The 26,281-nt window shown below is 38.3% G+C and overlaps 8 protein-coding genes across 10 annotated transcripts; 2 read left to right on the top strand and 6 right to left on the bottom strand.

Annotated features, from left to right (window-relative positions):
* Window positions 1-73: 73 nt before the first annotated feature.
* LOC111458526 (probable sugar phosphate/phosphate translocator At3g11320) lies at window positions 74-3,312 on the bottom strand. Of its 2 annotated transcripts, XM_023101265.1 has the most exons (5): window positions 3,046-3,312; window positions 2,465-3,014; window positions 1,517-1,620; window positions 1,174-1,402; window positions 74-675 (listed from the first exon to the last, which is right to left on the bottom strand). In XM_023101265.1, the coding sequence occupies exons 2-5, from the start codon at window positions 2,903-2,905 to the stop codon at window positions 529-531; spliced, it is 921 nt and encodes a 306-aa protein (XP_022957033.1). In that variant the 5' UTR covers window positions 2,906-3,014; window positions 3,046-3,312; the 3' UTR covers window positions 74-528. The 2 variants fall into 2 exon arrangements, with proteins under 2 accessions (XP_022957033.1, XP_022957032.1); XM_023101264.1 differs by having other exon boundaries at window positions 2,465-3,312.
* Window positions 3,313-5,327: 2,015 nt separating this feature from the next.
* On the bottom strand, window positions 5,328-7,144 carry LOC111458531 (60S ribosomal protein L35a-1). The gene is made up of 5 exons (XM_023101272.1): window positions 7,033-7,144; window positions 6,889-6,924; window positions 6,436-6,664; window positions 6,298-6,340; window positions 5,328-5,605 (listed from the first exon to the last, which is right to left on the bottom strand). Exons 1-4 carry the CDS (start codon window positions 7,062-7,064, stop codon window positions 6,299-6,301), a joined length of 339 nt encoding a protein of 112 aa, XP_022957040.1. The 5' UTR covers window positions 7,065-7,144; the 3' UTR covers window positions 5,328-5,605; window position 6,298.
* A 320-nt stretch (window positions 7,145-7,464) lies between these two features.
* LOC111458528 (17.8 kDa class I heat shock protein-like) lies at window positions 7,465-8,216 on the top strand. The gene is made up of 2 exons (XM_023101267.1): window positions 7,465-8,127; window positions 8,169-8,216. The coding sequence occupies exon 1, from the start codon at window positions 7,565-7,567 to the stop codon at window positions 8,042-8,044; it is 480 nt and encodes a 159-aa protein (XP_022957035.1). The 5' UTR covers window positions 7,465-7,564; the 3' UTR covers window positions 8,045-8,127; window positions 8,169-8,216.
* A 1,806-nt stretch (window positions 8,217-10,022) lies between these two features.
* On the bottom strand, window positions 10,023-10,733 carry LOC111458529 (17.8 kDa class I heat shock protein-like). 2 transcript variants are annotated; one of them, XM_023101270.1, is made up of 2 exons: window positions 10,195-10,733; window positions 10,023-10,160 (listed from the first exon to the last, which is right to left on the bottom strand). In XM_023101270.1, coding segments are annotated over exons 1-2 (450 nt in total). In that variant the 5' UTR covers window positions 10,643-10,733; the 3' UTR covers window positions 10,023-10,158. The 2 variants fall into 2 exon arrangements, with proteins under 2 accessions (XP_022957038.1, XP_022957037.1); XM_023101269.1 differs by having other exon boundaries at window positions 10,023-10,732.
* Window positions 10,734-11,145: 412 nt separating this feature from the next.
* Window positions 11,146-11,853, top strand: LOC111458527 (17.8 kDa class I heat shock protein-like). The gene has a single exon (XM_023101266.1). It carries the CDS (start codon window positions 11,200-11,202, stop codon window positions 11,677-11,679), a length of 480 nt encoding a protein of 159 aa, XP_022957034.1. The 5' UTR covers window positions 11,146-11,199; the 3' UTR covers window positions 11,680-11,853.
* Window positions 11,854-12,762: 909 nt separating this feature from the next.
* On the bottom strand, window positions 12,763-21,488 carry LOC111458525. Its single transcript, XM_023101263.1, has 2 exons — window positions 20,904-21,488; window positions 12,763-13,570 (listed from the first exon to the last, which is right to left on the bottom strand). Exons 1-2 carry the CDS (start codon window positions 21,362-21,364, stop codon window positions 12,991-12,993), a joined length of 1,041 nt encoding a protein of 346 aa, XP_022957031.1. The 5' UTR covers window positions 21,365-21,488; the 3' UTR covers window positions 12,763-12,990.
* On the bottom strand, window positions 19,627-20,309 carry LOC111458530 (class I heat shock protein-like). Its single transcript, XM_023101271.1, has one exon. It carries the CDS (start codon window positions 20,235-20,237, stop codon window positions 19,794-19,796), a length of 444 nt encoding a protein of 147 aa, XP_022957039.1. The 5' UTR covers window positions 20,238-20,309; the 3' UTR covers window positions 19,627-19,793.
* Window positions 21,489-23,884: 2,396 nt separating the features above from the next.
* LOC111458269 (7-deoxyloganetic acid glucosyltransferase-like) lies at window positions 23,885-25,597 on the bottom strand. Its single transcript, XM_023100805.1, has 2 exons — window positions 25,024-25,597; window positions 23,885-24,939 (listed from the first exon to the last, which is right to left on the bottom strand). The coding sequence occupies exons 1-2, from the start codon at window positions 25,517-25,519 to the stop codon at window positions 23,984-23,986; spliced, it is 1,452 nt and encodes a 483-aa protein (XP_022956573.1). The 5' UTR covers window positions 25,520-25,597; the 3' UTR covers window positions 23,885-23,983.
* Between the last annotated feature and the right edge of the window lie 684 nt (window positions 25,598-26,281).

The raw sequence follows: 26,281 nt of genomic DNA on the forward strand, positions 1-26,281 counted from the left end.
CTGAATCAGTGGTGAAGATTGAAGAGTCGGGATTGGTTCCATTCCATCCAAATCCTGAGTATGGAAGGAGAAATTCAAATGACAAATTTATCTGTTTCTATATTTTCTTCCAAACAAGAAATATTACCCTCCAACAAAGTTCAGAGTAACTCGGAATTAACAAAATAGTGTGCCAAAATGTTAAAAGATAAGGTTGTTTTTTCCCCCTTAATTGATGATCAAGGAGTGTCTATAACAGCCGACCTTTATGTAATAAACAATTCTATTAATCCTTTCTAAAGAAGTAAAACTTTACCCCATAATTCTTCCTTATTAAATTCCTATTTTGTGACAGATCTTGTGAGGATGATACAAATATAAACCAATGCCTAAGCTAATAAAGCTTTTCGAGGGGAAAAAGAATTTGAAGGCTATATAGTTAAGAGCAGTTATAACAGGCCGGTCTACACCTGCTGCCTCCAGTATTTGACGACTGCTGCCACCATGCAAAAAACGAAAGTAGGAAAACGCGCTTCAGTTAAATTGTTTTCATTTGCTTCTTTTCTTGGATTCACTGTAGAGGATAACCCCAATAACTGTGAGCGCGTAACCAAGCATTCCAGTGACTGAGACTGGATTTCTGAAGATTAAAATTGAAATCACCACAGCAACAGCACCCTTGGCATTGCCGAGCACCTGAAAGAAGCCATAGCTCATGAATTATCTGACAGACTTTGGGCTTTAAGAGAGAAGATGATGCATGATTCCTAAGCACAGAAGCAACAAAGAAACTCCTCGTACTAAAGACACAGAATGCAGTAGTTTTTTTTTAAGTAATATGTAGCCAACATTATGAAAGTGTGTTTGTGCATTGGTCTTGGAGATGTATAGAAAGGGAGCGAGTCCGTGGCCAAATATTATTAGAATTTTCAACAAATCCTTGAATAACAATACCAATTTGTTTATGCCAATGTTTCAACCCTCCGAAAATAAATATTTGTTGGGGTGCTTCAAAAGAAAAGATAAAAACCAAGACTTGGGTTGTAGAAAGTAAACACGGATTATATAACTCTTCCAAGGGTGTGATGATCATGTTAATAGTAATTTTTGTGAACGTTCAAACAGAAACAGAAAAACAAAACGTAGTTATAAAAAGAGGACAAACATAAGCATCAATGAAGAAAGTAGGCATACCTGAAGTGTCAATGCACTGGTGTGTTTGGTAACCAAAAAATTGGTCAGGTTTACAAAATACGCAAGCGCAGAGTTGAATAGCAGATACCAGATGATCTTTTTATCATCTCGAGCAAGAGCCAGAGTGATACCGACCACATTTTCTTCCATGAAAAGTGATGCAGGCAGCAGAAAGACAACGGCTATAGGAGCCATGTACAGAAGAAGATTCATGGAATTCAGCTTCTCTCTGAGAAAGATAAGTGTCGGAGCTCTCATTTGCAGTTTAAAATCAATTAAAATTGTTCATTATTCTCCAAATGAAGACTAAGTTACCAGTAAACAACAACAACAAGCCCCTTACCCTTCAGAAGAAAGCAAAATTCCTTGCAGAACTGATTTGAGTGCCCTTGCAGCCGTAGCTGCAACACATATTATAAATCCAAACAGATGGAAACTCGGTTCACCCTGATGTCAATTCACACAACAAAGAATCAGCAACACAAAGATGGAAAGTAGAGAAACAGCATTTATTATGACAAACAATTTTCCAAGGGCAACAATTATTGTCTACCTCAATTTTCTACTCATCCTCCCCCCAACACCAAATGAAAGAAAGAATATGAGAAAAGATCTTTGTTGGTCATAATTGCCTCCAAATTTTCAGGGAATATTTGGAAGCCATCCACAGTCAAGCCAGTAGAGATGGGATTGCCTTCCTCAGTCTTATACAAGTTTTAAAATATCTACAAACTACACATTTGAAAAGATGTGAAGAAAAAAAACTTAAGTGGGCTGTCCGGGATGCACTCTAGAACAAGTTTTATATAGGTGAAGTTGATGTATACTTAAAATGACTCTTCATAATTTCATGGTTATAAGAAGGAAAATAATTTCATTTTGAAAACAGAGCACAAGTGAAAATAAGCAAAAAGAAAACGCTTGTTTTTTTTTTGCAGGATTTTTATTCTAAAAAGCATCAAGGTACTAGTCAATGGGAATACTCCCAAAGAACATCTAACAGAATCACAATGCCTCAAACCATATTGGTCATCTAGTCAGAAATATTCTACGAACTTTCCGACCTTAGATCAGGCACTTACATAAGCGAATTCTGTTCAATCATGGCAAAAAAGGAAACTAAAACTAAAATGACAAAATTCGCTGAAAAAGTTGCTCAAACAATTAGCAAATACCAAAACACGTGGCATTTCAATCCGAATTACCAAGCAACTACAGGAATCAAGTAAATAACCTTCTCAACGATCACAGCAATTAGGATTGGAAAAAAGTAGGTGTTGGTTCTCCTTACCCCACTGGCAATAATGACCCCGGTAACAACAGGGACGAGAGTAATGTAAGTGAGCCAAGCTTCCCTCTTCAGCGTCATAAGATAAGCAAACACCGCCGTAAAGAAAGGTGTGGTGGCCCCAACAGCCTGGTTGAACGAGACCGGCAAATACCTAAGAGAAATGTTGCCAAAGACAACAGAAATACAGAACACAAAGCTAAGCGCCGAAATCTTCATAAATTGAATCCGAGATCGAATCGTCTGCATCGGAACCATCTTCAACCAAGCAATCGCAACGTAGCTAAGCAGAGAGCAAGCAGTCATGTGGCACATGGTCAAGAAGATCGGGTACTTGAACCCATAGTTGCTCAGCAAATATTTGTTCAACAAAAGGACACCAATGTTGGAGGAATACCACGAAGTCACAAGCCCGATCGTGAAAAAACGACTGGAACCCTTCATTTCGGCTGTCGGTCTGGATCGAGGGCGGCGATTTCTCAAAGGCGTCGGTTGGAGCTCCGATTGGGGACACTAGCACATGGATCTGCAAGTAAAATCTACAAAAATGAAGCAAGAAACATAGACATTACAGAGGAATGAAGGTGGGGTTTCCATGGATCTGAGAACAGAAGTCCATGGGAGGAATTGGGTGTGCAAGAAAATTGAAGCGAGGGAAACGAGTAGAGAGTTGAAAGAAAAAGGAAAAAAGAGAAAATTTGAAGAAATGGGTCTTCGTCAAATGGGAAGAGCGTCGAGTTTTGAGGATGACCGACGACAAATTGATTCTGATGGAAAGAGAGATAGATGAGAGAGAGATTTGAAGCAGAGGAGGTGGTAAACGCACAAGGAGGAACGATTCCTCCACCTTCATTTCTTCCATTTATCAATATTATTATTATTATTATTATTTTATTCTCTTTCCAAATATTTTTAGTTTTTATTTTTTAATTAACTCAAATACATATTTTTTAAATAAAATTTTGAAGTCATGACTTGAATTTATTTTATTTTTAAGACATTGTTTTCTAAGGCGCTTTGAAAGTTAAATTAACAAATTTGAAAATATAAAAAAAGCGTTGTGGAATTTTAAAAATTAGAAGTGTTTTTTAAACTAAAATTTGATCAAAATTCATGAATATGGTTAACAAGTAGATGAGTGGTAGTAAGCAATCCTGTTAATTAAATATAAAATACAAAACACTGATCATTCCCGTCTACTATCTAAAGCACGAAACACATTTCAATTTAGTTTAATCTTAAAAATTTGACAATTTTTTATTAAGATTTGAATTAGAAACTTTTTTTTTTTTTGTGAAAATATTTACTACATGTGGTAAATTACTTGTCACCTTTCATGGTATTCGAATTAATATTGGGGCCTATAGCTTTTAGGCAAAGTATTTTTGTAAAAAAAACTTAAATGAAATCTTGATTAATTTTCTTTTTAGGTAAAGAAAATCTCAAGTGCATTTAATATAAATAATAATAATAACTAAAAAATAAATATCCAAACGAACGTGTTGAATCGGGAACTGAGCCACCGAAGAGAAATTCAACGCGTTAGGAAACTACGGAGTCCAAACGCGCCTCATTTTAAGACATTATTAATTATATTACTGTTTTCTTTAAAAAATATATATATATATATATATATAAGAAAGAGAGAAAAAAGTGGAAGTTGGAGAATGAAACGGAGGAAGTGGGACCCACGTCCTACGCGGACCAGACGGCTTTGCGTCGGTCGCCGGCTGATTCATTCGGCAATTCCGGCTGATTCCTTTTTTAGGTATTTGTAAAACATAAACGCTCTGCCCTCCCTTTATATTTTCTTACCCAATCTTAGTACATTTAATTATTTTTTTTAAATCCATTCAAGAAGAGGCACATATTTATAGATGCTACAAATGTATTGATTATTTGCAAATGAAAGTGGGTCTCCATCCATGGAGATACCTTGTTTTGCGGTTTATTTAATGTCTTTGTTACCCAAATTGAATTCGCGCGAGATGTGCAGCTGATTTGCTAAAGCATTTTGGAGAGGCATTTGGTCAAACTCCTCTAGTTTTCTCCAATAATTGAGCTTCTTAGACTAATTCAAAGGAAGGCATGGGATCCACTCTTTACAATTGTCTTTAGAATTGTCATTAATGCAATATTTTCTCTTGTACATAGCGTTGAAAGGCACAAAATTGTATTTCTTTTTTTAGATGGTGAAGGAAGAAGTTTTTCCTTCCAAAAATTGTATTAGAAGATTGCCTTATTAAAAGCATAGCAAGTTCCTTGTCAACCAAATGGCTTTGAGGATAACACTATCGAACCCAAACAAAAAGAAGAATGTTGGAATACATTCAAATTGCCAACTCTCCTCGTTAGAATTCCTTGTTAGAATTAATAGAGATAGGAAGTATCCCTGTAATTTCATTTTCAAAACTCAATCAACAAGAATTGTTGCACATGTGGAACCTTTACTTCAACACAAATTCATCAAGCTGCTTAGATCTAAAAGTAAATCACCTCTAGTCAAATTAAATATAGATAACTCTCTAATGAAGCTACCTATATTGACTTTTTAGAGTCCAACATTCATCCGTTCTATTCATCCGTTATATTGACTTTTTAGAGTCCAACATTCATCCGTTCTATTCAGTTGCACACACAATGTGAGACTCAATTTTTCAATACATAAAAACAAAATGGTTCCCAATTTTATCAATACCCAATATTACGTAAACAGCCTGTGACTCATGACTCTAATTTGAGCCATTTTTATAACTCCTTCAAACTAATCCACAAATGTAGCAACCCAGTTGATGTGTTAACAATGTATCTGTTTTGACACCCGATTAACAAGTAATAAAGTGGAGGGAAACGGGAATAAAGAGAATCAACGATAAGATCTATAATCCACGTTCATATTATAGCTGAAAGCGCAAGTATGCAAAGGCTTCGTATACGGGAAAACCACTTGAGAAAAGTGCAACTACATCGCATGACAAATGCTCAAAGACAAGTGGTTCTATAATTTTGTTCAACTACTTGGCCTAGACAGCAAAAATGACCCAGTACAGAAACAGGAAATGATTCTACCTTAGCTCACAAAACATGATAAAAATATAAATCCCTTCATGTAACAACCACTCGTTTCATCAAGGTTCTCCATGACTGCAAAGACAGAAAGCAACGGTAAATAAACAGAAACTACGATATCTAATAAGCAATAGCGAAACAAAAAAATAGGCCATCATAGTAAGGTCCACATGTGATGTGGTGAACAAATTCCCACACCCTTATTTTCAATGTTTGCACTTCACCCACAAATTAACTTGCCACTATCTCATTTTTATATATAACCATGTAAAAAATGTCTTGCTAAAATTATGGAATTGCCCATACCGAGGCGACAAGTTAAAATTGATGAATTGGCCAAAACATTAATACACTATGCATATTGAAAGCACAGGAAACAGGCTGTCAATGCAAATATCTTCTGTCAAATTCCATCAACTACTCAACAAAAGCTACATTCTTCAACTTGGTTCAAACAAACGGTCTACTGCATCAAAATCTCTACACCCAGACTTGTCTAGAAATATATCAATTGAATACAAGCAGGCCTCCTACTGAAAATGCATATCGGAGAAGAAATACAGCCATCCCACATTGGTGAACAATATGGTTATGAATGAACATTGCAGCTCAATTACCAACTACGTACAAAGTTAGCAAACAAAACTAGTGCACTTTGAGGCCAAAGACAAGCAATAATGAGCAGCATCTAAGCATTCGAAGTACAAAAAAATAAAGAGAAATTTATCAAAATCTAGAAATTTCCAGCACATTGAGAAACTAGTCACCTCAGATGTTGCTGGGGTACATGAATACTCTGACCCTGTCACCCTGCAGTGAATTTTAAAATACACTCGTTAAAACCAAAACAAAGAGAGGCCTTAACACAAAAGGTAATCTTTTTTTTTTTTACAATAACTCTGTACCATGGACTTCGGTGGCAGATTAGACTTGAACTTCGCTCTAACGATGCCACTGTTACCATGAGGCCTTGCGACCTTGCCCCAAATGCAACGATAGTGGCTTCCGTTCTTCTTCACTTTAGCCTTGTAGATATATGCCAATCGCTTTCCTTGGTACCAGGAAACCTCATCCTTGGAATTAACACCCTCAATCTGAAGTAAAGAAGTGTTTGGGTACTGGTTCGACTTCGACCTGACCAATATACCAACCATCTTTAGCTTTTGAACAAATGACAAACTGTTCCCCAATAACAATTTGGGTAGTAAACAAGTGATATAGTTTCATTTTCCAATAAAATCAAGGAAAAAATAATAAAACAAAGTCGAGAAACACACAACTTTGATATTACTTTGTCGATTTTACAGAAAGCGAGAAAATGCGAATGCCAGAGTTAATAGGAAGTAGTGCTTGATTACCTCTTGTAGCCGAGAATTGTTCCCCTGGTGTAAAGTCTGATTCCAACAAGAAACATTAGCGAACGACAAATGAAACAATTTTAGAGTTAGAATCATCGAAAGAGGACTTCTAAAGGAGATCTTCGCTAGGTTGAGATTACAGACCTGACTCTCTCTCCTTGGCTTCCTTTCACCATCTTCGGCGTCTGGTTTATCCTTCAGCTACAGGGTTCGGACGGCCGGCGATCTTCGTTTCACTTGCTAAAACCCTAATTTTCAATATTTATAGCACCGCGTTTGTGGGGTTTTTTGATGGGCCATACTATATTGTTGAGCTTCAAGCCTTTTAACTCCGACCCATCAATGGCGGACCGGTAGGCTAGGCCCAAATCAACGTATCATCTCGACCCCATAGTAGAGGCCCAACAAACTATGGATTGGGCAGAAATTATTGTGCAGAGTTGGTCCAAATCCGTGGAGAAGGTGGTAGAAGCTTATGGAAAAGCCAGGAAAGGAAGAGGAGAGAAGAGAAGATACCAGAAAAGCCACGAAACCACTTGCGTGTTCTGTTGCTTCCTATTTAAACGCTTTGATGCCAACTGTGGAAGGGCATCGATAAACACAGCAAACAAAATTCCAATTCTATCAGTCTTATTTCGCAGTTTCAGCAATTCTACTCTCTAATTCACCAAAAACAATGTCGCTGATTCCAAGCATTTTCGGTGGGCGACGGAGCAACGTCTTCGATCCCTTCTCCTTGGACGTCTGGGATCCTTTCGAGGGCTTCCCATTTTCAAGCTCACTGGCCAACGCCGCTTCCTCTGCTCGTGAGACCTCTGCTTTTGCCAACACTCGAATCGACTGGAAGGAGACCCCAGAAGCCCACGTGTTGAAGGCGGATCTTCCGGGGATCAAAAAGGAGGAAGTGAAGGTTGAAATTGAAGAAGGGGGAGTTCTGCAGATCAGCGGAGAGAGAAGCAAAGAGCAGGAGGAGAAGAACGACAAGTGGCATAGAATTGAAAGAAGCAGTGGGAAGTTCATGAGGAGATTCAGGCTGCCGGAGAATGCGAAAGTAGAAGAGGTGAAGGCCAACATGGAGAATGGGGTGCTGACGGTGACGGTGCCCAAGATGGAAGTGAAGAAGCCAGAAATCAAGGCCATCGACATCTCTGGTTAGACACCGACGGTTCTTCCGCCTGATCTGCCCATGTTTTGATCGGATTGTAGGCATGGTGTTAAGTAAGTTGTTGGATTAAGTGGGTATCTGTTTTGGTGTCTTCTACGGTGTTTGGATTAAGTGGGTATCTGTTTTGGTGTCTTCTACGGTGTTTGTGAATGTTGAAATGATGGAATAAAAAGAAGGTTTTTAACTAGCGAAGTCTCTTGAGTTGGTGAATAGCAATTGTTTTGTGTGAATGTTGAAATGATGGAATAAAAAGAAGGTTTTTAACTAGCGAAGTCTCTTGAGTTGGTGAATAGCAATTGTTTTGTAGGACAGTTCGTCTCTTGAGTTGGTGAATAGCAATTGTTTTGTAGGACAGTTAACCAATATAGTAAGTTGATAGCATATGGTGTATGTGAAGTATATGTTTCTCAAACCAACTTAAAAAGTGGTGCCTGCTAAAGAAAAATCTAAAACAACTTCTTATTATAAAATGTCCAGCTCTCTCTTCTTCAATATAGAGCTCTCTCTTCTTCAATATAGTGTCTCAACTCACTCTTTTATCTTAAATTGTTATCAACTGGCTTCTAATTTTACATGCATCATTTTTATCAAACAAAGAAGTCAGTTCGAGATTCATTGTGATCCCAAAATCAATTCCAAACACAACTTAAATCAAGTTAAAAGCTCATATGCGATCAATTTTGAATAAAAGAAATTTTGAGCTCTATGTATATATTTTGTCGACTTGTAGTGGTCACACATACTGCCTACATTCATTCATCTGTGATCTGAGACACAGTCAACTTACCTTAGTTACCTTAGTCATTCAGGCTTAGTTACCTTAGTCATTCAGCGCTACCTAACTCCTACTAGGTGCTGAAGTGTCGGCCATCACAACTTACTCGATCTTGAGAACATGCCCAAGTTGATTTATAATATCGGGACATCTCAAACATCCATCCATCTAGGTTCTATCGAGGCATTGGATCTTCCCATGTTCATGTCATGTCATTTACAGCTTCGTATCAGATAATGGGTGTATGATCCAACCTTCCACATAAAAGGAAGTCGCTTGAAGCATTCATCTCCCAATGCTCACTCTCACTATGACACATGGTAGCTCGATTAAGCCACCGGACCTAAAGGTGGAGGAGAGCTGACACCATGTCATGTGATATCGTAGAGAGCCCGTCCAACGTCCAGTTGACAACAAAATTGACAAGCTTTCATATTTCAAATGGACAAACTCGACTTCAGAATGTAAAAATTTTCTCGAAACCTCGACTTACTCGAAGTTAAGATATGAGGCCATGCTCACTCTTCAACAGGTCAGTATGTGACACATACTCCAATCTACTCCGTGCCCCTATCTTGCTTGCCTCAACTTCTCTTGAATGCCCATTTTGTGTAGTGTATTGATGAGACATCGTGGGATTGTTGCTTTGCTTGTTGCAACATGAAGGGCACACCTCATCCTCACTAAATTTTAACTGTTACTCTCTTCGACAATATTCAACTTTAACCAGAAATGTCGATGGACTTGATTTCAGGCGCATGCTCTGCTCAATTCTATGCCATTTGTCCTTCTTCTCCTCTTGCTCTTTGGCGCTCAAATGGGGTAGAACACTTCAACCTCGTTCGGTCTCCACGGAGTCAGCACTCAGCTTTGACTACCCCTTCCCCTTCATGATCGAAGGTAAGTCACAGCTAACCTCTATGGGATTAGCCACTTCAACTTTTACAGCTATCCTCATAGGTAAACTTCACTGTTATTTGGTCTTGACCGCCTCTAGGAAGATCATTGTCCTAGGTCACCGTTCGCCCAATAGATTTAGGCTAAATCCTCACCGTTCGCCCAATAGATTTAGGCTAAATCCCAAATGTGCAACTCATCTCCCATCTAATTTCTTGAGTCATTACATGAACTTTGAACCCTTCAGCTTTAAGGCAATTGCTTTTATATTTACCCTCTTCTTTATAGCAAAAGGGTTGGAACTCAAAATATATGTACATTAGTAGGCTGATATTATTGTTTTCTTATTTGCTTATATTCCATTTTACACTAATTTTCATACACACACCCAACAACTTCAAACCTTAAGACTCACACACACACATTGCAGCACTTGCACACAAACAAAGACCAACAGAAACAAATGTTTAGCCTGAGATTTCAATGGATCTGATTTCAGGCTTCTTCTCTTTCGTCTTAGGCACCCTCACAGTGAGAACTCCATTCTCGATGCTAGCCTTCACCTCATCAACTTTAGCGTTCTCCGGCAGCCTAAATCTCCTCATGAACTTCCCACTGCTTCGTTCCACTCTGTGCCATTTATCATTCTTCTCCTCCTTTTCTTTGCTCCTTTCTCCACTGATCTGCAGAACTCTGCCTTCTTCCACTTCTACTTTTACTTCCTCCTTCTTCATCCCCGGAAGATCGGCCTTGAAGATGTGGGCTTCTGGGGTCTCTTTCCAGTCTATGCGAGTGTTGGCCATAGCAGAGGTGTCCCCACCAAATGGATCCCAAACATCCAATGACAATGACAATGACATGGGGTCCGAGTTGTTGTTCCTACGCCCACCGAAAATGCTTGGAATCAGCGACGTCATTTCTCACTTCTGCTTACTTCAAAGTTTTCTTAAAGAGTGCAAAAATCTGAATTGGGATATTTTCTTTTCTTCTTGTTCGTTGATGATGCCGAAATCGAGGCGCACTTCGGGGTTTAAATAGGACGTGGCATAGATAATTTGAGATATTTCGCGGGTGTTCTGGTGTTTTCGTTTCCCTTTTTGACGTTTGGTTCAAAATTGATGCGTACAAAATTCCAAAATCTTCTGGACCAATTGGGTAAGTTCATTGTTCTGATTTTTGAATAAGCAAAGAAGCCCATAGTCGAGGCCCAATGAAACTATGGATTGGATCGGAATTACTGTGCAGAGTTGGTCCAAATCCATCGAGAACGTGGTAGAAGCTTGTGGACAATCCAGGAAAGGAAGAGGGGAGAAGATACTAGAAAAGCCACGACACCACTCGCATGCTCTGTTGCTTCCTATTTAAATGCCTTGGTCCCAGCGGTGGATGGGCATCGACAAACACAGCAAACAAAGTTCCAATTCTATCATTCTCAAGTACAGCAATTCTACTATCTAATTCACCAACAACGACGATGGCGTTGATTCCAAGCATTTTTGGTGGGCGCCGGAGCAACGTCTTCGATCCCTTCTCCTTAGACGTTTGGGATCCTTTCGAAGGCTTCCCATTTTCAAGCTCACTGGCCAACGTCCCCTCCTCTGCTAGTGAGACCTCTGCTTTTGCCAACACCCGCATCGACTGGAAGGAGACCCCGGAAGCCCACATCTTCAAGGCGGATCTTCCCGGGATCAAGAAGGAGGAGGTGAAAGTTGAAGTTGAAGAGGGGGGAGTGCTGCAGATCAGTGGAGAGAGGAGCAAAGAACAGGAGGAGAAAAACGACAAATGGCATAGAATTGAACGAAGCAGTGGGAAGTTCCTGAGGAGGTTCAGGCTGCCGGAGAACGCAAAAGCAGGAGAGGTGAAGGCGAGCATGGAGAATGGAGTGCTGACGGTGACAGTGCCTAAGATGGAAGTGAAGAAGCCGGAAATCAAGACCATTGACATCTCTGGCTGATGTTGTGTTTTGGTTAAATAAAACATGTAATTTAGTAATGTGTTACATTGGAAAGTCGAAAAGGAGTCTGGAAAAGGAGTCTGGTTGGTCTGGTCGTGTACTAAACACAGAATTTCACATTGAGTCGTTGATGTATAAGATATGAATATCCAATTCTCTTCATCTCTAATAAAATAGTTTATTTCTTGTTAAGTGATCGTACACATCCAAGACTTTAAATAGGATGCTGTACAGGCTTTCGTAATGTGCCAAATGCTGTACAGGCTTTCGTAATGTGCCAAATGAACTGTAATGGTATACATAAGAAAGCAAAGAATTGTGTTCTGCAATGTGCATTCACTTTGTAATCAAACATGAAAAAGGTTTGTTTGGGTGTGTGTGATCTGCATTGTTAAGTGGTTTAGACATTTAACCAGATTCGGCTTGAGTCGGATTCACGACATAACAACAGTGATTCTAAGAGAGTTCAGATGCTAATATTCCATTAAAGCCTGAAGTGATCAGATAAATTTTTTTAGTGATCATATGGTTGAAGAATTCAAGAGTAAGCCCTATGAACCAAGTTCTTGATTTGGAGCACAGTTTGAAATTCAAGAGTAAGCCCTATGAACCAAGTTCTTGATTTGGAGCATCTTTTGGGCCTACCTATCCCGATAGGACCTCATAAAGGAGGTATTAAGTTTTTTTAATTGTAAAATTTGCTTCACTCCAACCATCTTTTTAGAATTATTTTATTTTGGAATATGAAATTTAATGCACTTAATATAATTACACAAATCCTAAAAAACAATATAATTAATCCCACTAAACTCTGATAACTTGATGTGATTAGATACTATGAAACTCGGATCCAAGAATTAATCCCACTAAACTCAAATCCTAGGTGAATGAAAAATCACTCGGATCCAAGAATTAATCCCACTAAACTCAAATCCTAGGTGAATGAAAAATCACTCGGATCCAAGAATTAATCCCACTAAACTCAAATCCTAGGTGAATGAAAAATCACATCAAGTTATCAAAGATACTATGAAACTCGGATCCAAGATTTTTGTCTAGTACCAAACAGAATTATTTAATTACCATGTATTTTCTTTTACACATTCTTTTTCATATATTTTCTCTTACACATTCTTTTTCATACATCATAAACAAAACCGAAATAGCCCACAAATAGACCGGAAATTACAAACCATTTTCTTCATCTTTTTCACATTCAAAAACATTGTGGAAAACATCAAAATCAGAAACCCACCCATTTCAACAACTTACTTCTGCCCGATCAGGAAGGAGCAGAAGAACCAACCGTGTTTAACCAGAGATGTCAATGCTCCTGACTTCTGGCTTCTTCACTTCCATTTTGGGCACCGTCACCGTCAGCACCCCATTCTCCATGTTGGCCTTCACCTCTTCTACTTTCGCATTCTCCGGCAGCCTGAATCTCCTCATGAACTTCCCACTGCTTCTTTCAATTCTATGCCACTTGTCGTTCTTCTCCTCCTGCTCTTTGCTTCTCTCTCCGCTGATCTGCAGAACTCCCCCTTCTTCANNNTGCAGAACTCCCCCTTCTTCAATTTCAACCTTCACTTCCTCCTTTTTGATCCCCGGAAGATCCGCCTTCAACACGTGGGCTTCTGGGGTCTCCTTCCAGTCGATGCGGGTGTTGGCAAAAGCAGAGGAGGAGGGGACGTTGGCCAGAGAGCTTGAAAATGGTAAGCCTTCGAAAGGATCCCAAACGTCTAAGGAGAAGGGATCGAAGACGTTGCTCCGGCGCCCACCAAAAATGCTTGGAATCAACGCCATCGTCGTTGTTGGTGAATTAGATAGTAGAATCGCTGAAAGTGATACTTGAGATTGATAGAATTGGAATTCTGTTTGCTGTGTTTGTCGAATGCTCTTCCACCGCCGGGATCAAGGCATTTAAATAGGAAGCAACAGAGCATGCGAGTGGTTTCGTGGCTTTTCTAGTATCTTCTCCCCTCTTCCCTTCCTGGATTTTCCATAAGCTTCTACCACCTTCTCCACGGATTCGGACCACCTCTGCACAATAATCTCTGTCCAATCCATAGTTTTATTGGGCCTCAACTACGGCCTTATTTGCTCGTTCAAAATCATGGGCTTCTTTTGTTCCAAAATTTAGTTCTTAATCCAATTACCAATTGGTCCCGAAGAGCATGGAGTTTTCTACGGCTTCCGTTGGAGCACCAATTTTGAACCAAAAGTCAAAATGAGGGTTTACATATATAAAAAAAAAAAAAAAAGAAAGAAATGCCTCCTCCTTCGGTCATGATACATGGAATCAGCGGACACTGTCTCTTCCTCGCGACTCTGAAATCAGCGGTGTATCTCGACTGAAGTGACCAGACGAGTTGCGGCAATTCCAGGAGAAGCGTCGTTGGCTACCAGCAACGATCATGGTTTTGATCAGTGTCGACAATATCCTTCGAAACGACATTTTGACGCCCGTTTGGCATCAGTAGCAACCCGGTTAACTCTGACCTCGAATGCCCACTCTGTTCCGACATTGGACCCACAAGATTTAGCAATTTTAGTCACTGTCCTATATAGATAATCGAGCTCACGAGGTGAGTTCGTTTCATGTGAAGGATTCATAATGTTCTCCATGATTCTTGGAGTTTTTCAATTACAGAATTGAACCCCTTTGGAGTGAAGACTCATTCTTATCATTTTATAACTCATTTAAAGTGTTGTAAATTGGAGTGTGGCCTATAAAATTTTGTTATGCTTAGATTTGAATGCTGGTCAGAGGTTTAGACGCTATTTCAGGCTAAATAACAACTTATAAATTATTTAAAGCTTTTAGAGTAAATTTAGTCATAAATATTAGTATTATTTAAGTGAATAATAAATATTTTTTGAACTTTTTTTAATTTATTAGATATCTATACATGTTATTGATATGTGAATTTATGTTGAACATACTTTAATATTGTGAGGAGACCTACCTGTTTACGAATCTCAGCCAGCCAATATAATTAGTCACGAAGGTTATCAAAAAAGTCACACACAAGGCATGTCAGTGGGATCGGAGTTTTAATATTGGTCATAATGTGACTATATTACAGGAGGTGTAGAGAAATGTTGGAGGGATTAAGAGTCGAATTCAAATCTCAAATCATAGTTCAGAGTGTTCTAGCTTGATTGTGTACCTCTTCTCACAATAAAATGCAATTCTAAAAAACTTTGGAGTGCCCATAAAAATTCAATTAAAAGGATAATGTCCAAATTACACCAACATATTAAGAATAATTTGATAAAATTAGTGTATGAAGTATTGATTGTAAGAACTCCTACTATTCCAAGACAAAAACAAGAAGCATAAGGTGAAGTGTATTGTAGCAAAAAGAGGGCATAGAATTCGAAAGTAAGGTGGTGATGGTGAATAGTAGAGGGTGTGTGAGTGTGCTACAAATGTTGTCCATATGTCCTTCCACTGTCCATCACCAACCCACCCAACATCCCATCTTTTCCTCTTGTCTTCGAATTAAAGTTCACTTGGAATGACTAAATTTACAAATATGAAAGAAAGTTTTGTGACAATAAGGGGCAGAATGATGGGGAAATGGGGCCTCCCATGCTCCTCCTCACTCAAGGGACACACTTTGCTCCTCCCAGAAACATTATCAATTCCAGTCTAACTAACACCCACACATGCACCAAATTAATTGGTCACACCCACACTATCAACTATCAATTAATAATAATAATTTTGAACATATTCCCATGATCATAACAGGGCTGGATGTAATTAAAGAACCACGACACAATGAGATTAATGGTCAACAATTTTTATACTTTTTTCCAGAGGTGAAATGAATATGTTTTGGAAGCTTTTAATCATCAAGATCTTCTTTACTTTTAAACTAAATTGTTTTGGAAGATTTGATTTCATTTCCAAAGTTACAAGCCTTCCATCATGCTGTCCGTGAACATCATCAATACCATAATCTTTCTTCCTTTCTTTACCCACAAAAAATAATAATGAAATAAACCCAACATGTTGGGTAACCCTAAAGATAAAGGAAATCTAAAAAGAATTTTAGTCAAATTCAACAAGTTTGTAAAACTCTTTTGTAAGTCCAATTTTAGTTTAGTTTATAAAATTATCGAAAAAAAAGTGAATAACAAAGCAAAAAAAGAGTAACAACACTTCCTTAAAAAAATTACAAAAATATTTCAAAATGGATATTCATATATGGTATAGCTAAACCTAATATTTATAATGAGCAAATACATATAAAAATTAAAAAAAAAAAAAAAAAAAATTCCTTTTTTCCTATAATTTACCATTTGGTGGAGAGATCAGATCTCTCCACCAAATGTTCATCCAATTAAAACCGAACAAAACAAATGCATAAAGTGGTGGTAATTGAGTAGTTTAAAGGGGAAAACGTACTTGAGATGCAGAAGCCTTGCCGGAAAGTTTGAGATGGGGAGCAGAGGAGGGCGGCGGAGGAGTGGAGGACAGAGGGGGGGTTTAATAAATAGAAGGGATTAGTAGCTAAAGGAGGCATCCGAAGGGATAGCATGATCCAAAATTACGTAGAAGAAATTGAAGGATATAGATAAGTTGGGATCAATGCGATCCCTTTGGATGCTTCCTGTAGTTCCACACAATAGCCTTTCTTCATCTTCATCCTCTAACTCGGTTCCTAGGGGAACACTTCAATATAAAAAGACCCCCCTTTTTTCATTTTTTTTTTTTTTTATTCTCTCCCTTTTAATTATAATAAATGTTCCCAAAAAAAAAAATAATTAATTTTCACTCTAAACTTATTCTAACCATAAATTTCCAATTTCATTACCCTTTAATAATTTTTAAAAAATAAATATATTCAATAGTTAATTTGTGCATGGGTTAAAATTATCACCATGCTAAACTGTATTTTATTAATTTTAACTACCTTTAGAGATTTTTATTAGTGTGCATGTTAGTGAAAATTAAGTCAAGAGTGTAAAAATTACTCGCACTTATTGATATAATTTTTTTTTAATTTCTTTTATTAATTAATTTTTGTTAATAAAAATTATATATAAATTTTATCCTTAAACTTGGTTTGTCATGCGTACTTTTGTTCTAATACGGTAAAATTTAAATTCAATTTTAAAATATTCTCTTTTAGTCACTAAACTTTGTTATTGACATTAATTTTGTATAAATCATTTAGTAAAAAACCAGAAGAGACATGTTTAAAGGCAACTAAAAATATATAATGCCAAGTCAGAAATTATATAATAATCTTGAAAAAAAGAAAAAGAAGTTAATTGTAATGAGAGTACATTTTGAGGTTTCCCCGTTTTTGTGTATATGTTGTTGGTGGAATTTAATGGGTTTGAAAAACATTCCAATTTTGGGGAAATTAAGTTTCGTTATTCCCAATGCTTTTTTTGATTCTTTTTAAGCTGAAGCCTTTAGTTTGGGATGTTTGTTATTGTGTTCATAATCCATGTGATTATGTTTGATTTATTTTAGTATCTTCTGGAACACACTCGTCATTGTTAACAAATGAATGTTTTGTTTGTGTGTTGCAGGGCATTCAGACTTAGTTGTGCAGATGGGCATTAATAGTGGAATTTATTTAGAAAACTTTTGAGTAGAGAAAAGAAAGTGACAAAAATGGTGGTGTGATGGGTTTTTGAAAACTTCCTCCATAATGCACAATGGTGGGTACCTTATAAATGGTGCACATGGAAAGGTACCGCCACAGAAAGAGACTCTCATCCCATCCCCTCCCCTCCCCTTATTATTGCATCTTAATTTAATCTCAAAAACACTCTATTTTTAGTGACACATAACTAACACCTTCTTTCTTCTTCTTCTTCTTCTTCTTCTTCTTCTTCTAATTTGTTATTCCACTTGGGTTTCAGTTTCTGTTTTCTCTTATTCATAGATCATCATGTATGGTGCTAGATTTTGTCCACACTACTGAAGCACAATGGACCACCAACCCAGAGTGCAGGCTTTTGGTTACAAATGGGTGCTATTAAGACCCCACACCCACCATAGTAATAATAATAATTATAATAATAATGCATCAAAACAAGAAAAGAAAGAAGAAAACCAACCCTTTTCTGCCTGCCTTATACTGCCTGCTCTCATCACACAAATCAAAGCTAGCCTTTGCTTTCTGCTCTCATTATTGCCCCATTCATGTTCCTCATTTTTCGGACATAATTCTTATTTCTTCTCAGGCCTTGTAACCCAGTTGGTGGTGCATAAAGGACCATCAATATTTCAACCTCCCACTCCTTTTTTTTTTTTTTTTTTTTTTTTTTTTCCTTTCTCTCACTTTTTCTTTTACCTAAAATCATGTATCATGAGTCCGGAGCAATCTGTGCATAGCGAAATTATATTGATGGGCTATTTAGTGGTCCAATGTAATGTACAAATATAGAGGCAATGAATTGAATTCCACTGGTAAGTCTTTAATATTTGGAAGTAAGACCATCTGGACCACAAATTATATTGGTCGGAGGCATCCTCTTCAATATTTCTTGGAGTTTGTTAATATAGATTTCTCGCTAAGCTATGATGCCCCAAAATTCATAACTTTCAGTCAGACCCATTGTCCTATTTTGTTGCTGCAACTCTAGGAAAGGCAACCCAGTTTTGGTTGTCTTTTACATCATTACAAACAACAGACGCTATTAATTGCATTAAACTACGAAACATTTTAAGCGTCCCCTGATGTAACTTTACTAGAAGGATGATCCCAAGACCTGGTTTCATATCTACTCAGTTTTGATCTCTAAGCAATAAGCGTTTTATAAGTGAACTTTCCCCCCATAACATTTCACATATTGAATTGAGTAATTATAGGGTATGATTTGAGTTGATAGGTAAATGTGTATTTCCATAATCATTGTGTAGAATTCAATCATCTCACAAAAAGGGTTTGGTTTGGTATGGTATATATTAGAAAAAATGATATGATCACCAAATCATATAATTTATTTACAAAACCATCTTCAAATTTAATTTAGAGAAACCCGTCAAGAATATATGTAAATGGAAGCCACAAATTGGAGATCTGTTTTGATGGGCATCAAGAAAGCATAAGCGGGACATTATTGTCCCTCTCAGGTTATCTCCACCAACTTTGATATGGTGGTCCTTATTTAGGGTTGCAGACACCCAAAAGGAAAAGGAAAGAAGAAAACAAAAACACGAAAGGTTGTCCGTAAACTTCGGCTGCTTGGAAAGCTTGCAAATTTCCTTTTGGTGCTGTCATCCCCATATCTTTTACACACAAAACCTGACATTGTCTTCCCCATTTCGGCCTAGTTTTGATGATGAATTATAGTTCAGTTATGGAAGGATGAAAATTTATTAGCTTAAGTTTCTAGATTAGTCCATGCTTCACCATATATAATATGGTATTGCAACAACAAATCTTTTCAAATTATTTTCATTAAAATCTTAAAATATAAACCTTGCTTTTCCGGACAACCAAATATTCTCTGTTTTTTGTTCTGTTAGTTTAGATTATATTATATGAAAAAGGGCACGACACTATCTTTAGTAATTGGAATAAAAAGTTTAAGCACGTGCATGTGCATGGCCCCGGCAGGGGGCTAGCCAATTCGGAATGCTCTGAGATCCAAAAAAGAAAGCCCAAATAATTGGATTGGATTTAAAGCCCACCTCATTACATGAACTGGGTCAGTTGCCTCACCTTCGAGCTTTGAACCTCGACATTGATTTGGTTGATAATATCACTCATAACAATAATTTAAAAGGAGTTCAAGGCAATTGCTTTTATGTTCAACCTCCTTTTCTATATAGCACGGGTCAAACAAACACATAAACACACAAACAAACAATAATTTAAAAGGAGTTCAAGGCAATTGCTTTTATGTTCAACCTCCTTTTCTATATAGCACGGGTCAAACACATAAACACACAAACAATCAAACAATCAAAGGGTTGGAACACAAAATATATGTTATATTAGTAGGCCGATACTATTGTTCGCTTATTTGCTTATATTACATTTTACACTCATTTTCATACACACACCCAACAACTTCAAACCTTAACATTCGCACATTACAGTACTTAGACACAAACAAAGACCAACAGAAACAAATGTCTAGCCTGAGATTTCAATGGATCTGATTTCAGGCTTCTTCTCTTTCGTCTTGGGCACCGTCACAGTGAGAACTCCATTTTCGATGCTGGCCTTCACCTCTTCAACTTTAGCATTCTCCGGCAGCCTGAATCTCCTCACGAACTTCCCACTGCTTCGTTCCACTCTGTGCCATTTATCATTCCTCTCCTCCTTCTCTTTGCTTCTTTCTCCACTGATCTGCAGAACTCTGCCTTCTTCCACTTCTACTTTCACTTCCTCCTTCTTCATCCCAGGAAGATCGCCCTTGAAGATGTGGGCTTCTGGGGTCTCCTTCCAGTCGATGCGGGTGTTGGCCATAGCAGATGTCTCCCGATCAAATGGATCCCAAACATCCAATGACAATGCAATGGGGTCCGAGTTGTTGCTCCCACGCCCACCAAAAAATCTTGGAATTAGCGACGTCATTTCTCACTTCTGCTTACTTGAAAGCTTTCTTAAAGAGTGCAAAATTACTTTTCTTCTTGTTCGTTGATGATGCCGAAATCGAGGCGCACTTCGGGGTTTAAATAGGACGTGGCATAGAAAATTTGAGATATTTCGTGGGTGTTCTGGTGTTTTCGTTTCCCTTTTTGACTTTTGGTTCAAAATTGATGCGTACAAAATTCCAAAATCTTCTGGACCAATTGGGTAAGTTCATTGTTCTGTTTTTTTTTAATAAGCAAACAAGCCCATAGTTGAGGCCCAATGAAACTATGGATTGGATCGGAATTACTGTGCAGAGTTGGTCCAAATCCATCGAGAACGTGGTAGAAGCTTGTGGACAATCCAGGAAAGGAAGAGGGGGAGAAGATACTAGAAAAGCCACGAAACCACTCGCATGCTCCGTTGCTTCCTATTTAAATGCCTTGATCCTAGATGAGATAGGGCATCGACAAACACAGCAAACAAAATTTCGATTCTGTCGTTCTCAACTATCACTCTCAGCAATTCTACTATCTAATTCACCAACAACAACAATGGCGTTGATTCCAAGCATTTTCGGTGGGCGCCGAAGCAACGTCTTCGATCCCTTCTCCTTAGACGTTTGGGATCCTTTCGAAGGCTTCCCATTTTCAAGCTCTCTGGCCAACGTCCCCTCCTCTGCTCGTGAGACCTCTGCTTTTGCCAACACCCGCATCGACTGGAAGGAGACCCCAGAAGCCCACGTGTTGAAGGCGGATCTTCCGGGGATCAAAAAGGAGGAAGTGAAGGTTGAAATTGAAGAAGGGGGAGTTCTGCAGATCAGCGGAGAGAGAAGCAAAGAGCAGGAGGAGAAGAACGACAAGTGGCATAGAATTGAAAGAAGCAGTGGGAAGTTCATGAGGAGATTCAGGCTGCCGGAGAACGACAAGTGGCATAGAATTGAAAGAAGCAGTGGGAAGTTCATGAGGAGATTCAGGCTGCCGGAGAATACGAAAGTAGAAGAGGTGAAGGCCAACATGGAGAATGGAGTGCTGACGGTGACAGTGCCGAAAATGGAGGTGAAGAAGCCAGAAATGAAGAGCATTGAAATCTCTGGTTAGAAGGAGCGCGAGTGTTCTGCATCTGCCCATGTTGGTGAGGAGTTTGTATGGATGTTGTTAAATAAATCGTCAAAATTGAGTTTTTATGTATTTCGTGAGTGTGAAAAGATGAAAAATGATGGATGTTATGATCTAAGTAATGGAATGTAATCATAATCATGTTTATGTTTATTTTTACTTGAAGTCTTTTAAGAGAGTGCGGAAGGTGAACATCCGATATCTTTCTTTTCCATTTTAAGATATCCGATATCTTTTTTTCCATTTTAAGATTTCACTTTCTTAGAACTCACAGATTTAGCTTTTGTAGAACCTACTGATTTAAGAAACTTGAAACATCTAAGAATTTCTAAATATCATTTAATTTTGATATTTGACATTTAGTAATTGACTTGAAACATCTAAGAATTTCTAAATATCATTTAATTTTGATATTTGACATTTAGTAATTGACATTTAGTTTTTGTATTGTGGATTTAGGTTACTTGTCTAATTTATAGATCACTCTTCGTATTGTGGATTTAGGTTACTTGTCTAATTTATAGATCACTCTTGATCCTTCAAAACCTATTTAAAAAGTTATCCTTTTATTTCATGTGGCGTACATTGTCTACGCCATGATTACGATTCACCATCTCGAAGGGAGTATTCATTGATTGATTTTTAGGGAGTATTCATTGATTGATTTTTCACCATGGAGAAGGCTTTTCGGAGGGAGTATTCATATTCATGATCATTTTCTAAATTATTGGAGGGAGTATTCATTGATTATATATTCATGATCATTTTCTAAATTATTTGAGGTAGGGACTTTTATCCAAGATCTCCTCTTGAACAAGTACGTCTCTTTTTAATCCAGCCTCAGATCCTTTTTTCTTTTTGTAGTTTTAGTCATTTTTTACTTTTCTTTAAAAATTATGACTCCTTTTTCTTTTTTTGGAATTGAAATCCTTTGTTCTACCTTTTAAAGATTTTGTTAGCATGACTAAGTTTAAAACATGACTTTAATAGTTAATTAGAGCATGACTCTAATAGCAATTTAGATGAACACGTATATAACTCTCTAGAATATGAACACAACTTTTATTATAGCATTATTTTAAGTTTTTTTTAAAAAAAACCTTTAATTATAAGAGAGTATTTTTTTAATATATGTTCATAATCCTTTCCTAAATTAGTAAGGAGTGGATTATTCCTTAAATTAGTAAAGGAGTGGGAGTGGACGTGGAAGGGGGGGGGGGGGGGGGGGGGGGGGGGAGGTGGGACTTTCATCCAAGATTGGAATTGATTGGGTCACTCTAATGTTTGAACTCTCATCGAATCCGAATCCGACTCCAACATGATCTGGTTAATTTTGAGACCAAATAAAATTCATTCAAGGGGAGCATTTTGAGGCCAACTAAAATTCATTGAAGGCGGATCTTCCCCGGAGAGAAAATGAAGAGTTGAAAACACCAAAATTCTGCAGATGAGTGGGGATAAGCAAGGGGGTAAGGGGGTGTAGGAGAAGAGAATGGAAGCTTCAAAACTTTTAGTTGCCTCTACTTCCCAAACGACACGTACAAACAACTTACATTATTTTCATTTTCATCGGACACACCCAAACAAACCTTTTACATGTTCGATTACAAACTCAATGCACATTGCAGAACACAAGATAGACGAACACCTTTTTCATGTTCAATTGCAAACTCAATGCACCTTTTTCAGCTTTTCTGGTTTCCATAAGCTTCTACAACTCTCTCCATGGATTTGGACCCATTCTGCGCAGTACTTGAGGCCCAATCCGTCATCCTACAAGAAGTACAATCAAGTAATTGAATTTAACCATAAATATGTAATTACAAAAATCGATAAACAAAAAATAAAAATGGAAATCCCAATTCCAATTCCAATTCCAATTCCGAATAGATCGTGAAGGTTGGAGAAGATTCCGGAAGTTTCTACATTTTCTACGTTTTCTAGAAGTCTATTTAAAGCCTTGCACAATCAGGTAACAAGAAACAAAGTATAAACTCATTCAACTTCAGCACTCTTTTTACAAAGCTATCAACACCCAACAAAACCATGGCTCTGATTCCCGGCATTTTCGGTGGCCGCCGAAGCAACATCTTCGACCCCTTCTCATTGGACGCTTGGGATCCATCCCAAGGCTTCTCACTGGCTAACGTGCCTTCCTCCGCCCAGGAGACCTCTGCTTTTGCCAACACTCGCTTATTGCTCAGTTCATTTATTGCTCAGTTCTGTGTTTGTCTACCCTGAAATGTTCTGTAAATCTCTATGGTTATAAGTTTTGTTCAATGTGTCTGGAAACTCATTTATTGCTCAGTTCTGTGTTTGTCTACCCTGAAATGTTCTGTAAATCTCTTTGTCTACCCTGAAATGTTCTGTAAATCTCTATGGTTATAAGTTTTGTTCAATGTGTCTGGAAACTCATTTATTGCTCAGTTCTGTGTTTGTCTACCCTGAAATGTTCTGTAAATCTCTATGGTTATAAGTTTTGTTCAATGTGTCTGGAAACTCGACTTGGGTTTCCCCCTTCTCCCACTCGTGTAACGAAAAGAAAGAAAGCTCTTTTATTAATTGTGGTTGCATGGCTAATTTGGGTCACAATATTATTCAAAGCTTACAACATACATGAAAATGAAATGCTCAGTGAATGGCTTCTCTCTGTCGTCGGTAAAGCAATCGAATATCGCTAATCATCCGCTCCAAATCACGGAAGGATGATCCACCTTCTTCCACACTTGTCTTGGCCAATTTTGCAGTCTCAATAACAGAACCCATCAATTCATTTCTCTTGTTTTCCATCACATCGTTCACCATCTGTGACACTGTCTCTCTGTCGCAAACATCCTTCATGTCCACTCCAATCCTCCAAACCTCGCTCACGTATCGGCTGTTCGTCTGCTGGTCCGCAAACTGAGGCCAACAGATCATTGGCACACCGGCGACTATGCTCTCTAAAGTCGAATTCCATCCACAGTGAGTCAAAAACCCTCCAATGGCTTCATGGGCCAGCACTTCCTCTTGCGGCGCCCACTCCACCATACAACCCCTCTCCTTCGTCCCCTTCTCCAATTCCTCCGGAATCCCGTTTTCCCCATCTTCTCCGGCCACCAAATTGGGCCGCACAACCCACAGAAACCGTCTACCGCTATTCACCAATCCGTGCCAAAACTCTCTGAATTGACCATCCCCCATGACGACAACGCTACCAAAACTAACGTAGATGACAGATTTCGAAGGCTGAGCGTCCAGCCACGCCAGGCAGCTCCGATCCACCTCCCAAAGGTTGTTGAAAGACTCCGATCCCAATGGAGATTCTTCACCGGAAAGCCTGGATTTTAGGAGACTGTGGAGAGGTCCGATCGCGTAGATATTTGGGCACCGCCTTCGAAGACATGACAAAATGGGTCCTTCCAAGTCCTCAAACGTGTTGAATATCAGAGAGTGGGCCTTTAAGCTCTGTATGGTTTGGGTGACGCCGTGTTGAAGAGCTGGATCAGATGGGTCTTTGAGTCGGCAGAAGCTTGGGAGATCTCTGCATCGGAGAACGTTTTCCATTCCAGTCACGCCGTCGATCATTCTATCCATGTCTTCTTCTCCTGAATTTCAAGGGAAATCAATCAATCAATTCACGCAACAGCAAACAAATTGGGGGGAAAAGTGGAAAATGGATCATCGATCACCTTTAATGGGAAGCTGGCCATCTTCAATGAGCATGGGAACAAATGAATAAGCCCAGAAAGAACAAGCGCTAATGGTCCGAAAACTAAATACCGGGATCTTAGGTTGAGCGTCAACGTCAACGATGAAATTGAAAAGGCCGTCAAGAATTATGCAGGTGGGGTTCGGACCCAGTTCACCGGAAAGCAGCATCTGGGTGAGAAGTGGCTTGGTGATGGAATTCAAACGACGGATCAAGTCGGAGAACATGCCGAGGGTGCGATTTTGGGGTGTTAGGCCGTCGGTTATGGTTCGAAATTGGAAATTGGGAAAGCGAGAGAAACGAGATAGGATGTCAGAGTGAAGGGTAAGTTTTTGGTGAATACGGTGTATGTTAAGGAAGGTGATACGGAGGCCGGAGAGGGAAAGAAGCTCGGCGAGTTTGAGCATGGAGTTGACATGGCCTTGAGCCGGGAAGGGGAAGATCAAAACGTGAGGCACTTCTCCTTGTTGCTCCATGGGTTTCTACTTACGGTCTACTGCGCTATTTCCCTCCCCATCAACTCAATTTATAGCTCACATTTCTTAAATAAACCATTACTTGGGTTTTGGAAAAGTGGAAGACTTTGAATTTTTACCAATTTAAAACCACTTTCAATTCCGTAACTTCAAATTTACCCCACACTTTCAACAAATGGGCAATTACAGCTTTGTAGTTTGTTTGATTGTCTGTGTGATTTGTTTTATTTTGAAATTTTAGTTAGATTGTGGAGTTGGTAGTTTGTTTGATTGTCTGTGTGATTTGTTTTATTTTGAAATTTTAGTTAGATTGTGGAGTTGGATTTTTAAAGTAATCTACTTCATCAACTTTTATGTATGTATTCAGACCCCAATTTATATTGAAGATGCAATATGTCTAATATTTATGTTACAAATTATGAATTGTCACAATGTTTTACACAATTTATTTTAAAGAAAAATAGCTTTTTTCTCACTCAAAAAAATATCTATCTATGTTTTTGTTGAATGTTATTATATATGTAGAGGGTTGAGTGAATTGGCTAGCTAGCCTTTGAGTTGGCACTCACTAAAACAGGGTTTTACTTTGAAGAAATGTAATACCCGAACTACAATGGAAAGTTTAAAATCTAAGTTTACCTTGAAAGTCGATCTCTCTCAATTTTATTGAAGGTTTTAGGGACCAAAATCCGAGATGCAGCCCAAGAGAAAGATGATTTGAAATAAAAGAAGAAGTTAAAAAAAAAAAAAAAAAAAAAAAAA

Source organism: Cucurbita moschata, unplaced genomic scaffold, assembly GCF_002738365.1.
Source record: "Cucurbita moschata cultivar Rifu unplaced genomic scaffold, Cmos_1.0 Cmo_Scf00021, whole genome shotgun sequence".
Taxonomy (NCBI): Eukaryota; Viridiplantae; Streptophyta; class Magnoliopsida; order Cucurbitales; family Cucurbitaceae; genus Cucurbita; species Cucurbita moschata.